A 12722-nucleotide genomic window follows, 5' to 3' on the forward strand; every position below is an offset into this window, starting at 1 on the left:
CAGCAGTGGGTGAAAGGGTGAGAAGGAAAAAATGATGAGAAAGAGGCTGTGGATTTTTTAATAAGATGAGACAAGAGAAGCCAGAAGCTGAAGGTAATTGCCCAATGGGCACATCAGCAGATGGATTAGCCACACAAAAGAATGATTACAATCTGCTTGGCTTCTTACACCTTTCTCTTACTCATCTGTCTGTAGCACTTTGATTCACGTAACTTGAGAAAGTGTATTAAAAGAACCGCTTATAAATGCAAAAATGTGAATGTCGTAACTCAAGCCCTTGTGTCTAGGAGCCTTACCTGAGTTTAATATTTTGTACATCCACTGTCCATCATGTTTACATAAAAATATTCTGATAATAAAAATATTATTTTTGAAATTTTATTGGTATTGTTATAAACAATATTATGTTTTCTACTTATATTTTTGAATCCATAAAAAAGTGGGTGGATGCTATTTTTTGTGTGTTGGTTGTACTACTAAATTAAACACACCTTTCTCTGTCTACTTAATTTACAGTTTTGTATAACATGCACATCAAAGCAGTATATGAATACTGTTGCAGAAATTACCAAATGGTTGAAAAATGTGTTACTCTGTTTAAATCAGCATTGGTTTAATATATACCAATTAACATTCTATCATTAAATGTGTTTATGTAACTTGCTTGTCACATTTGGCAGCATCACTTTGGTAAAACTTTTGCTTTCTGTTAATCTTTCTGAATTTTTTTGTATAATATATTTTTTCTGGGTTCTCAGGCTTTCCTTCCACATCCATATGATGCACAAGTTACGTTAACTGGTGACTTTGAATTGGCTTTATATGGGTGTGTGTAAGTGAATGTGCCCTGTGATGGACTAGTGCTTTCAGTACAGGATTGGCTCATGGCTTGTTCCAGATGATTACAAACATGATGTATAGATGGATGAATATTTTGTCCCAATGTGGTGCTGTGGTTAGTACTGCCAATCCACTTCTGCTGGAGACTAAATTATATCCTTGCCTAGTCAATATCAGCATGATAATTGAACTCTCTCCTTACTTTGTTTTTTTCTGGGTTTGCTGGATTTCCTACTAAATAACAAAAATGTGTGTGTGATGTTATCTGGTGACTGTAGGGGCTCTAATGTTATCTTTGTGATACTCACTTTTTCCCCTTATTTCTGTTTTGGGATATTCTGCTCCCTTGTTCCCTCTGGGTGGTATCCTTTCCCCATTTAATTCTTGCTAACACAGGACCCTGTAACAAATTACACATTCTCAGTACTAGTACCTGTTACATAAATACTCAGAGAATGCTATAAAATGTGTTCTTAATTTTCTTGTTGTTGCCCTCCTAATTTCAGAGTTTTTTTTTTAAATTTTAAAATTATATGCATTTAACTTTAAAATGTACACTTATTTGAACTGTAACCTTTTATTAATTTTTTTCATTTTGTTCTCTGAATTTTCTTTGAGTGTCATGATCCATACGAAAGCAGCACATTATGACCTTGTATATCCTCAAGATTTTGTTTGAATCCATATCTTCATATTTTCATAGACCTTTTTCAGTGTATTAAAGTTATTCACACACAAGATGAGCAGGCTAGGTTAATCAGAAGCTCTAAATTTTTCTAGTGTGAGTGGTTGTGGTAAACATCTCTGATCTATTCCTTTTGTCCAATGCTACTGGATTAGGCTGTAGCACCTCATAAAGCTAAAATTAATTAAAGTGAGTACTGTGAATAAATAGGTGGATGTATGGGTATTTTCCTTTGCAGATGTTTGCAGCATTCAGTAGCTCTTGTTATAATCACATTTCTTTATCAATATTGTGGGCTTTTTGCCTGATTCCCTACATACCTCTACTGTAATATTTCTAAAGTGCTTACTGATGCTTCATTTAAGTGTTCTTCTCTTATATTTAAACACAGGGATTAACTAAGGAAGGTAGCAAGACAAGCTATGTTTTATCTCGAAGCCTTAAAGAAAATGAAACTCACAAGTTAGTAAAGTCAATTTTGTGGATTATTACAAAACTGTTAAATTAAATTTAGTGTCACATTTGACTTAATTATCTGTTATGAGCTAACAAGTTGTGTTGTATGATAATATTTTAACTCTTAGATCCAGCCTTACTCAATTAAAATATAGGGTTGGTGAATGGTGCCTTAAGTAATTCTCATTCTAAAGTAAAGCCTCTCCTGTGTTTCTTATCTGCAGCATTACCTTATATGTGGAGCTGGCATGTAATGGTTTGTTCGGGGCAGGGAAGGGATCAATGATTGCACCTCCTGACCCTGACAGGAAATTCTTTGTTCAAAAGGCAGAGCTTGCAGTTTTTAATTCTACTGTTAATGACCTGTTAGTGGATTTTGAGATGCTGATTGACACCGTAAAGGTATAATTTATTCTTCTTTAATTAAAGTAAGTAAAGTTTAATGCAGGTGCATCTGGAACTGTTTTAATATATGCAGTTATTGTTCATTTGCATATTAATAGAAAGGTATAGTACTTTCCTTCATTCTCAAATGTTGCATTATATGAACTTTATGCTTTGACATGTTGTTAGTCATTTCTATATACAAATCATGACTTGGACTACCCCCTTAGCTGTGCTACTGTTCAACTCTTTTAGTTCTTGATGCTTGTGTGCTGAATTTTCATTTTCATATTTTTTTTTCCTTATTGCAAGTCTCTTTACCAATCCACTGCAGACACATATATGGTTTAACATCTATTATAATGTTGCATAGCCAATAATCATTTCTGTTAAATACTGATTTCATTTTTGCATGTGGTCTTCATTTTATTATGCTGGAATATTGTTTGTGTATCAAAGCAGAATTTCAGCCACATGATTTTTTTTCTCTAAATGATTCTTTACTGTTTTAGTTGCTTGGGGAGAATGACCAGCGTGGATATCAGGCACTTTATGTTGCCAATGAAATGGTGAATGTGTGTGATGTCAAAAATCCCAACACATTCTCTGCAGCTCGCAAGCTTGCCAAGAAATTTTTCAGTGAGAAGAATGGGGATAGTCAACACACAGTCCATGCTATGGGCCACTGTCACATTGACACAGGTAAGTGTGTCTGGCTTTTGCAGTTATTAGTACTTATTAGTGTGAACAATAAGGTCTTTTTTTACTTTAGCATTCCTGCCAGAGTTATGGAAAATACATCCAAGTGATTATTTTGGAGGGTGTAGCCTGAGTTCCTCTCACTCAAAAATATCTAATTTGCTGCTGACATGTTACCATTGGTACATGTGTATATACTTGTAAAAGCAGAAATAAATCAGAAAAAGGTTTGGAACTATTTATATAAACTTTACTGGGCAAAGTGCATATATGGTCTGGTTTTAGACACTTTTATTGTATATTAATGTAAAGTTACATTTGAGTTGTCTAAATACAGTATTACAAAGTATTGTTGCACTTGGCCAGTTCAAGACAATGTTTAATTTAAGTGGACCCATTCAGTTTTGAAATCTATTCTAGGCTGGTGACATGTTTTATTTTTGTTAAAGCAAAAACCTAATGTGACAGTGCCCCTTCACGTGTACAAAGAAGGACACAAGACAACAAGGATCAACAAAATATATAGAAACAATAGAAAGAAACTTTGTCTCTGGGTTCTCTAATGGACCTTCATTCACTCTCAACATCTAAATCCAAAATAAGTTACTGTCCTCCAGAACACTTCCAAAAGCCTCAACTTCTTCTATCCTACCCTACCCTACTTTCACCTTAGTTAGTCACTGTTCTTTCCACAGTCTCATAACATAGGCATTTCTGTTACCTTTTTTATTTTTTAACTTTGCAAGGCTACCTCAAAAATGCACAGATTTTTCCTTTAGACTGTTGGTCCTCATCTTTCCACTCCATATGATGAAAATGTATTCTGTTTTGTCTGTGAGGGAGTCATGTCTGTCATTTTCTCTCCTACTCACTCCTGCAAACTTTATTTACTGTGCCTTCTTGTGTTACTTATTACTTCAAAGTGAACTCTTTTTTTATTTACATATATACATGTAGGATACATTTGTAATGCAGTTCAGTATAAAAGCATCTATCAACAATGGTAGAGGGTTAACCGTAATTACCATGCAGAATGATTTGTATAGGTGATGCAAGAAACAATATGTAAGAATGTGGTAGAGATCATATGACACACAAAGCTGCAATGCAAGCATTTTGACTTTGACATGCTGTATAGTCAAATTATTGTTTACTTTGACAATAGTTGTTAAATGTTCACATTGAAATGTAATATAACTTGTTTATAGAACCATATTTTTATTAGTACAGTAGCAGATCTAATCAAACACCTACCTAGATTTGTTTATGATTTTAAAAAAAAGTTTCTATTTGGGCGCTAGTTTTAAGTTTGATTAAGAAAGTTATTTAAATGCATACACTACTTTTAAAAGGTTAAGTATTATCAGCGTTTGAAAATATTTGAATAAAAACATGATACACAGAGCAAACATTTAGGACTTCATAAATTGCAAGCTGTTTACTGAAAGCAAAAATCCTTACTGCATCTGTAGTATTTTGTGTTTGCCATCTTTAAACCAATAATTCGGTGAAGACATAAGGGTAATTAAAAAAAATAATAATAATGCTGTGTTGTTTATCTCCATTTTTTTCCTATATTGCCAAATTTCTCCAAATGTTGGAGGCCACATGTAATTTTGGTTAGACAATTTACACTTTCATGGATATGCAGTAAATGTAGCTGTATAAAGAAGAGTGCAAAGATGCTATGTCAGAGAACATCTTGTTTATAGAAAATCAGTTGCATGTAGATACTACAGTAGATTTCCTGCGCAATACCCACAGCTCAAAAGAAACCTGAGCAATTTTGTTTTATGTATGCTAATACATGGTAAATTCTTAAGGTGATAAACTATAGAGAACAACACATACTTTCCACCCCTCTGCTGTATTACATCACTAGGAATCCTTCAGTGGCAGGCCACCCTCATATTTTAAAACAGTAAAGCCCAGTGGACAATGGCTTGATGAGAAATATGAGACACATTTCTATAGGAGGAGCAATGTGTGTGTATATATATATATATATATATATATATATATATAATATATATATATATATATATATAATATATATATATATATATATAATATATATGTATATGTATATATATATGTATATGTTGTGAATTTACCATTGGGATTAATAAAGTATCTATCTATCTATCTATCTATCTATCTATCTATCTATCTATCTATCTATCTATCTATCTATCTATCTATCTATCTATCTATCTATCTATCTATCTATCTATCTATCTATCTATCTATCTATCTATCTATCTATCTATCTATCTATTGCTCGCGTACTGAGTTGTTCCGGAGTCACAGTTGAGAAGTCGATGTCGCCACATAGTTGTTCCGGTGTGCAGGTGTCCCGTTTTTCCCGTCTTGCGAAATCTTCTTCGTGAGGAGGAGCTGTCATATTTGTTGTCAGTGTATGTACATGCATGTGACGCCACAAAGGTTGCTTGTTAATGCAACCGGCGACAGTAAGTGCTACAGTTGGCGGACGGGGCTCTGTCATGCGTACCCCATGACGCAGGAGGAGGGTTACAGTTGGCAGGCGGGGCTCTGTCTTGCGTGCATGCGTATCCCATGGTCGGGCGACTTGGTGGATTATATATAGAAAAGCAGCCGGAACCGAAAAGAACAATAAAAAGTCAACGTGGCTCAGAGGTGCATTTGGACTGTAGCAGAGACGAAAGCGACTGAGGCGGTGTTTGGTGAGGTGCTGCGTGCCTCGAGAGCGAGGGTGGACTCGGGAGGAGGGTTTGAGTTGGTGGGCGTGGCTCTGTCGTGCGTATCCCATGGTCAGCTGCTTAGTGAATTGTTGGTGGGCGGGGCTCTATGAGTTGGCAGGCGTGGCTCTGTCTTGCGTGTGTCTTGCTTGCCATGGACTTAGTGAATTGTATATATAGATAGTACTTTTAAAATAATAGTATCTTATCTAGTGTGATGTACAATGTGAGCTCTCAAAAACCTACAGTGGTATCCATAATGGGCATGTTATGGAATATGCCATATTAAGTTTATTTTGATGGCTGCAGGCATTAGTTTATTTGAGGCTGAATAAGGATGGAGTTAACTGCTTCTGGTCATAACATGCATTTTTATTAGAATGAAATGGCTACTTGTGATGCCAGTAACACGAGAGTGCATATAACTGAATTCCCTTCTTTTTTCCATATTTTCATAGTATGCTCTGAACATCAATTAAGGTACAAAATTTGGAACCACTACATAAACACAAAGACACTAGCAGTACCCATGGCAAGATATATGGCAAAGCTGAATAAGCTTGAAAGATATCAACCAAATTGTAATTTGTGGGAGAAAAGTTAAAATATCAAAAATAACACAATTATAATACTTATCAAGGAAAATGAATGGCTTTAATGATATGTAAATACAGTAAAAGAGCAAGTCAATGTGTTCTGGTTTTTTCCCTTCCTAGCATGGCTTTGGCCTTATGAAGAGACAGTTCGTAAGTGTGCTCGCAGTTGGGTGACAGCTATCCGTCTGATGGAAGAAAACCCTAGCTTCATATTTACCTGCTCCCAGGTAAGAACTCTTAACTAGTTCATTTAACTGTTTGGTAGCCATTTTAAACAAACTCTCACATTTAACAATTTTATTCCTTAGGCACAGCAGTTTGCATGGGTGAAGAATTGGTACCCAGGGTTGTACTCAAGAATTCAACACTTTGTCAGGAGACAACAGTTTGTACCTGTTGGTGGGACCTGGGTTGAAATGGTAATTTTTAAACAATCTGCCACATTCGTTAATAGGGATTTGAAAATATTTACTTGATAGGCCTGTTTCGTATGTAAAAATAAAGATTGAGCTGCTTATTAATTTGGTATATAGTAGTGGTAAATGTAGTGAAACTGACAGTCCATTTATGTCGCCATTTGTAGGATGGCAACTTGCCTTCTGGAGAGTCTATGGTCAGACAGTTCCTAGAGGGTCAGAGATTTTTCCATCAGGAGTTTGGAAAATACTGCACCGAGGTCAGAAATAAAAAATATTTTTTATTCTTATTTTCACAGCTGAAAAATCTGAAGAGTTGCGTGGTAGAAATTGGAACTTTCACCTTCAACACATGCTGAAAGTTTTATTTTTAACATCTAACATTTTAACATATTTTTAACATGAACATTGAATTGGTTAAAAAAAAAGCTTATTTAGGTGCACTCTTCTTATTTTTTTCATTAGTTCTGGTTACCGGATACATTTGGCTACTCTGCTCAGCTACCTCAGATAATGCAAAATTGTGGAATAACCAGGTTCCTAACTCAGAAACTCAGCTGGAACTTAGTAAACACCTTTCCTGTGAGTATTTCATTGATGAAATCTGTCGAGAAGAATGCGTATTTCCTTTTTCTAATAGGGGTTCAGAGTGTCCGGAAAAACTGAGCACTCCAAGTGCTGCCTATCAGTGGTACTGATATGTAAGATTGTTAGTCAGCTATCTTTTCATAACCTTCTGTATTATCCTTGAGTAAAGGTCATTAAAGTGTTAGTTATTGGCTGTAATGTTATAATAAAAAATCTGGAACATGATTTCTAAATGTGTGATTGTGTGGACTTAAACTATACAGGCATACTGAGTCAACACAAGCAGTGTGCATAAGAATGTTTTCGACCATAAATGTATCCTATGACAGTAAATCATAAACAGTACAAAGATTTAAAGGGAAATAATAGGTAGTGAGGTGATATCTCCATTCAGATGTCTTGATATTAATAGCATTTTATTAAATTAAAATGTTTGTTGAAATATGTAATGGAACTTTTGGTAAACTTTAATAAATAGTGACAAAAAGATTATGTGCTTGATATTAAATAAATAATGAAAATGCACACAAATATAAAAGTAATGTGATGTTATTTTGATCAGTCTTGCTAAAAACATACTTACAACTGGGCAAAAATTACAGGAAAAGCTTCAGATTAATTGAGTAAGAGACAACAATTATGTCTCAGATGTCTTTAATAAGCAAAACATCACAACCACATTAGACAGAAATTAAAGGTTAATATTAGTTCATGGCACATTTTCCCAAGGACGTGTAGTTGTCCTTGACAGTGATCCATGTGCAGAGAATTGAAGATCACGTCAGACATTACATACGTTACCAGAGAAGCTGAATGTCAGAAATCAAAGTAAAATGTATGCCTTAACAAAAAAACAGTATGCATAATTTGATGCATGGTAAGTTGTTTTTTTCTATGAGTAGCACAAATATCACAGCTGCTTCTCATCCATTGAAACAGTTGTCAGTTCCAAAATGTGCTTACATGAGTTTGTTCAGGCGATTCACTTTCCTTCCACATTGCAAAGTTGCACATATTGGGTTCATTGACAACATAAAATGTTAGAGTTCGTCTTGCAATGTACTTTCATCTTGAATTAGAACTGGTTGGCAGGCTCTGGCTTCCTGCAGATGTGTAAAAGAATAAATGGTTTGAGAAGAATGGTTAGAAGAATAAATATTGCTCCTATTTATATCCTAACATGTGCACATTTAAAGGAGGTGATATAGATAAGTGCTTCCATACCTTCTGATTTATGCTATTTAAGAATAGCAGTTTGAAAGCCTTGATATTTTATACATCATAGTATTGTACAAATTATCTGTTCTTGTTTAAGTCTGCAACTAAGATTTAACTTCACAAGTGTTGGAAACTCTAGATAAGATATAGATACTTATTTGTGTGTGAGACTGAAAAGCTGCTATTTTGTTGATTATTTTATTTCATTTTAAACTTTGAATGTGAAATAGCAGCATTTATGCACATGACCAAAAGTATGCATTTCCAGTAGTTAATAAATTATGCTAAGCAGTTTGCAAATACTGTTTGCGCATTTTGCGTATAACACACTACATCTTAAGATGTTGTTGTCTTTCACTGTGCCACATATCAAGACTTAAGGAGCCTCTAAAATTATAAATGTGAATTTGGGCATGATAACAATGTAGTATTTTTTTATTAACTTGTATGTGTGGCCCGGGACATTCATAACTTCTTTTTATAGTCTTCTTTTATTTTTTTTTCCTATTATAAGATTTAAGATATGTAGGGTTCTTTTTTAAAAATGATGGAAAAAATGTACTGATAATTGCTAAATAATATGTGAATTAAAGTAAAAATTGGTGAGATTTATGACAGTATTAAAATAGGAAAAATTGCTTTGAATAAAGTGTAAAGAATATTAAAAAAGATATTAGAGAATTATTTGCTTAAAGGTGTGTGCTATAAATGATTAATTAAATTATTAATAATACAATTATTAATTATTTGCTACAGTATTTCACTTGATTATCTGCATTGTTTGTCTAATGTAGCTTTCATCTGCTTTCCGTTACTGATACAGTTACTGATAGAAGTATGCAGCTTAAATGTGACTTTTCCAGACTGAAACGTCTCCTGTTTTTATACTTTAATAACAATCTATTTTTCAGCACAACACTTTTTTTTGGGAAGGCATTGATGGGTCCAAAGTTCTAACCCACTTTCCTCCTGGCAACTCCTATGAGATGAAGTGTAAAGTGGAAGATGTGAGTTCCTTTTGTTTCCTACATATAACTTTTGTGTAATGATAAAGAGTCAGTTGCGTGCAATGGGTAACTTATTTATTTGATTGTGTTTTAGTTGCTAAATACAGTGAGGAATAACAAGGACAAAGGGAGAGCCAATCACAGTGCATTGTTGTTTGGATTTGGGGATGGAGGTGGGGGTCCAACGCAGGGAATGTTGGACCGGCTGGAGCGGGTGATGGACACTGATGGATTGCCCAGGTTAGTGTGTTGGTAATACCTTGAAGATGCTCAAAAAATAAAAACATATTGCTGTCATTGTCAAAAAGCGATATAAACTTCAGAAAAAAAACCCACTAAATAACGTAAGGTCCTATGTGTACTGTAAACGCCACAACATTTTTCTGGATTTCAAAATCTTTTATTTTGTATCTTTCATAGTTATATGCATACCATACAAATTCTTTTCCTATTTTAATTTCATTCCTAGCAGGTAAGGTACCCAATTATGATGAAACAAAGGAAGCTAGTAGCCAGGATTGAATGTCTAATCTTTTTTTTTTTTTAATTTTCATATTATATTTCATAGGTGGAATACTACTAAAAAATGATTAAGAGCACAAGACAATCAGATCACTTGTATATAGTTTAGTATGCTATATATAACCACCTGGTTCATTTAATCTTTATAATGTAGAATAACAGCTAATGCTACGCAAGCACCAAAATATGTTCAAAGTCTTTACACAGCATACTGGGTAAAGGAGGTAAATGGTTAGTCTTTCCCAAAGGAATATGATCATGTAGTGGGGATAACAAGGTTCATCTGTAATCCCAGTAACAATTAAGATATTTTCGAGGTAATATAGTGAACATAACATTGGTCTAGCTAGCTGAGTGCAAATTTGACAGAGATCATATACATTTTATGTTGGAGTCATTTTTTATCTCACATTAATTGTCTTTGCTAATGGCTGGCATGTGGAAATCAAATGCAATGCTAACAGCTATTGTATTTAGAATATCAAAGTTTAGATTCAGCTGGATAAGCAGAAAGAGAATCAAATATTAAATAAAAATATTACATTACATGTACTGTGCAGGCCTAAGTTGTTATCTTAGAGGAAAACAACAAAACATTTCTATCATACAGATATATATATATATACACACAGTATGATATAAAACCTTTATTGTTAATATTTAGATTGTTTGTCTTATTGACTTACTTTTCTTTTTTATGAAAAGCAGGGCATTCATTTTGTTGCTTCATTAAGTTCATGGGAACATAAACTGATAAAAATGCATTCACCTTCTGCTTTTAGACATTTTTGATGATCAGTGGTTTAAGCATGTTATGTTGTTCATATTACAGAGTCCAAATATCCAGCCCTGATAAGCTTTTTACTGCCTTAGAAGCTAACACTTCCCTTCTGTGCAGCTGGACAGGAGAGCTTTTCTTGGAGCTGCATAATGGCACATATACAACTCAAGCTCAGGTATTGTTTGTTTGCTACCTGAATTTGACTGTCAATATACAGTGAAATGTAGAATACAAGAAGTTCTTTGTATAGCTGTACAAGATCAGAGTGCTGGCAAACCCTTAGAAATTAGTTCATTTTTAAGACTAAAAGTCATTCAATCTTAAAAGCAATACATTTTAAAAAATAACTTCATAGCACAAAATCCCATTAATTTGTAAAATATGTTGTATCTTAGATATTGTTAACTGTGAAAAATAGGTAAAGAATCATGCTTGCTTTGCAACATGTGTGAAGTAAAAACAGAAGTCATTTTTATGTTGGCCCAGAGCTGAAAGCTGAAATGAAGAATATTTGCAAGTTGCAGTTAGAATAGTAATAAATACTTACTTCACAAAATCCTTGCAACTCGCAGGTGAATGGTACAATGTGATCAAATTCATCCCATTACCACAACCTTAATACTACGCTTCATAAGCCCAACAGACATGTGAACTTCAATGTGATGTCAAAGTTTTTTACTTTTCAGTGAGACTTATTTTTTCCCTGCCTTGCCTGTTTATTTGATGCATGTTGTGTTATAAAACTTTTAACATCTGTTGAATAAGAATTGATGTTTAACCATATTACCTAATGAAAAGTTATGAAGCACTTCTAAAAAAAAAAAAAAGCTATGTAGCCCTTGTTGCATAGAAAGCACAATAAACTTTAACACCGTAGCACTCCTACCTGCCAAGACAAAAAACCCAGACACAATTTCACCTATTGCTTGACTATTGACAGTTGGGAAGAAGAAGAGAAAGAGGTTGAGGTTTACTAAATAATATTAAAAAGAAATATTTATATATTAGAAAAACAAAGACACTGGTCAGGGACTTAAAGGAAGCAGAAGGCAAACCACTCTTCCATCTACATCAGAGGGGATTTTGTGAAGGGGTATCAGTGCTTTTAAATTTCTTTTAGTTACCATTACTGAAAACCTGAAATGTGCAAAACATAACTCAGCTATTTTCAAGAGGGTGCAATAATGTTGTAGTTTGCTTCTTTAGATGTTGGAGGAAAGCCAGGATATCTCTTTCTCTCTCTTTATACACACTTGTAGAAGCTGCTGAGCAGAGGACTCCATACTCATCCAGGTGTGGCATCACTCAGCTTTGCATCGTAAAACACTACATGCTGTGGTAAATGCAGCACTACTGCTACACAGTACTCCTCTGTGTAGGACATATATAATATACCTAAGCCATCATGTGGAGTCATTCTTGTATCTCCATTTCTCTGGCAAATGTTATACAGCCATTAGTACTTGCACCAGTCAAATCAGAGATCGATCATATCCACAGGTCAGAAGCTAAATTAATGGCCACTTATAATGACAAATTCATGATTGCTTCTTGCATTTAATATATATTATGTTTTATATCTGCTGTTGGTGTTGTATTACTGTCAGTAGTGTGTGGGAGACATGCAAGTAAGAATTTGTATTGTAATATGTGCACATGACACTAAATGAGCCTCAGTTATCAATGGCTCTGCCCTCTACCATCCTGGTAAATCATTACATGCCTCACATTACTCATTAAAGATGACATTTGAAAGTAAGTAAGAGCATCACAGACATTTGAGAGAAATTGATCTGAAATTTGTAGAAAA

At 34.2% G+C, this 12722-nt stretch overlaps 1 protein-coding gene across 2 annotated transcripts in view; it reads left to right on the forward strand.

Annotated features, from left to right (window-relative positions):
- The window catches only part of man2c1 (mannosidase, alpha, class 2C, member 1), a 47509-nt gene that overhangs the window by 12388 nt on the left and 22399 nt on the right, over positions 1-12722 (forward strand). For both annotated transcript variants that reach the window (XR_007933766.1, XM_028823415.2), the window contains exons 4-13: positions 1917-1987; positions 2206-2383; positions 2878-3067; positions 6501-6607; positions 6689-6799; positions 6964-7056; positions 7262-7378; positions 9514-9609; positions 9704-9849; positions 10964-11087. Coding sequence is in view for 1 of the 2 variants with exons in the window: in XM_028823415.2 (XP_028679248.1) it covers positions 1917-1987; positions 2206-2383; positions 2878-3067; positions 6501-6607; positions 6689-6799; positions 6964-7056; positions 7262-7378; positions 9514-9609; positions 9704-9849; positions 10964-11087 (1233 nt within the window). In the remaining variant the exon portion in view is untranslated. The remainder of the gene's footprint in view (positions 1-1916; positions 1988-2205; positions 2384-2877; positions 3068-6500; positions 6608-6688; positions 6800-6963; positions 7057-7261; positions 7379-9513; positions 9610-9703; positions 9850-10963; positions 11088-12722) is intronic.

This window comes from Erpetoichthys calabaricus, chromosome 17 (genome assembly GCF_900747795.2).
Source record: "Erpetoichthys calabaricus chromosome 17, fErpCal1.3, whole genome shotgun sequence".
Taxonomy (NCBI): domain Eukaryota; kingdom Metazoa; phylum Chordata; class Cladistia; order Polypteriformes; family Polypteridae; genus Erpetoichthys; species Erpetoichthys calabaricus.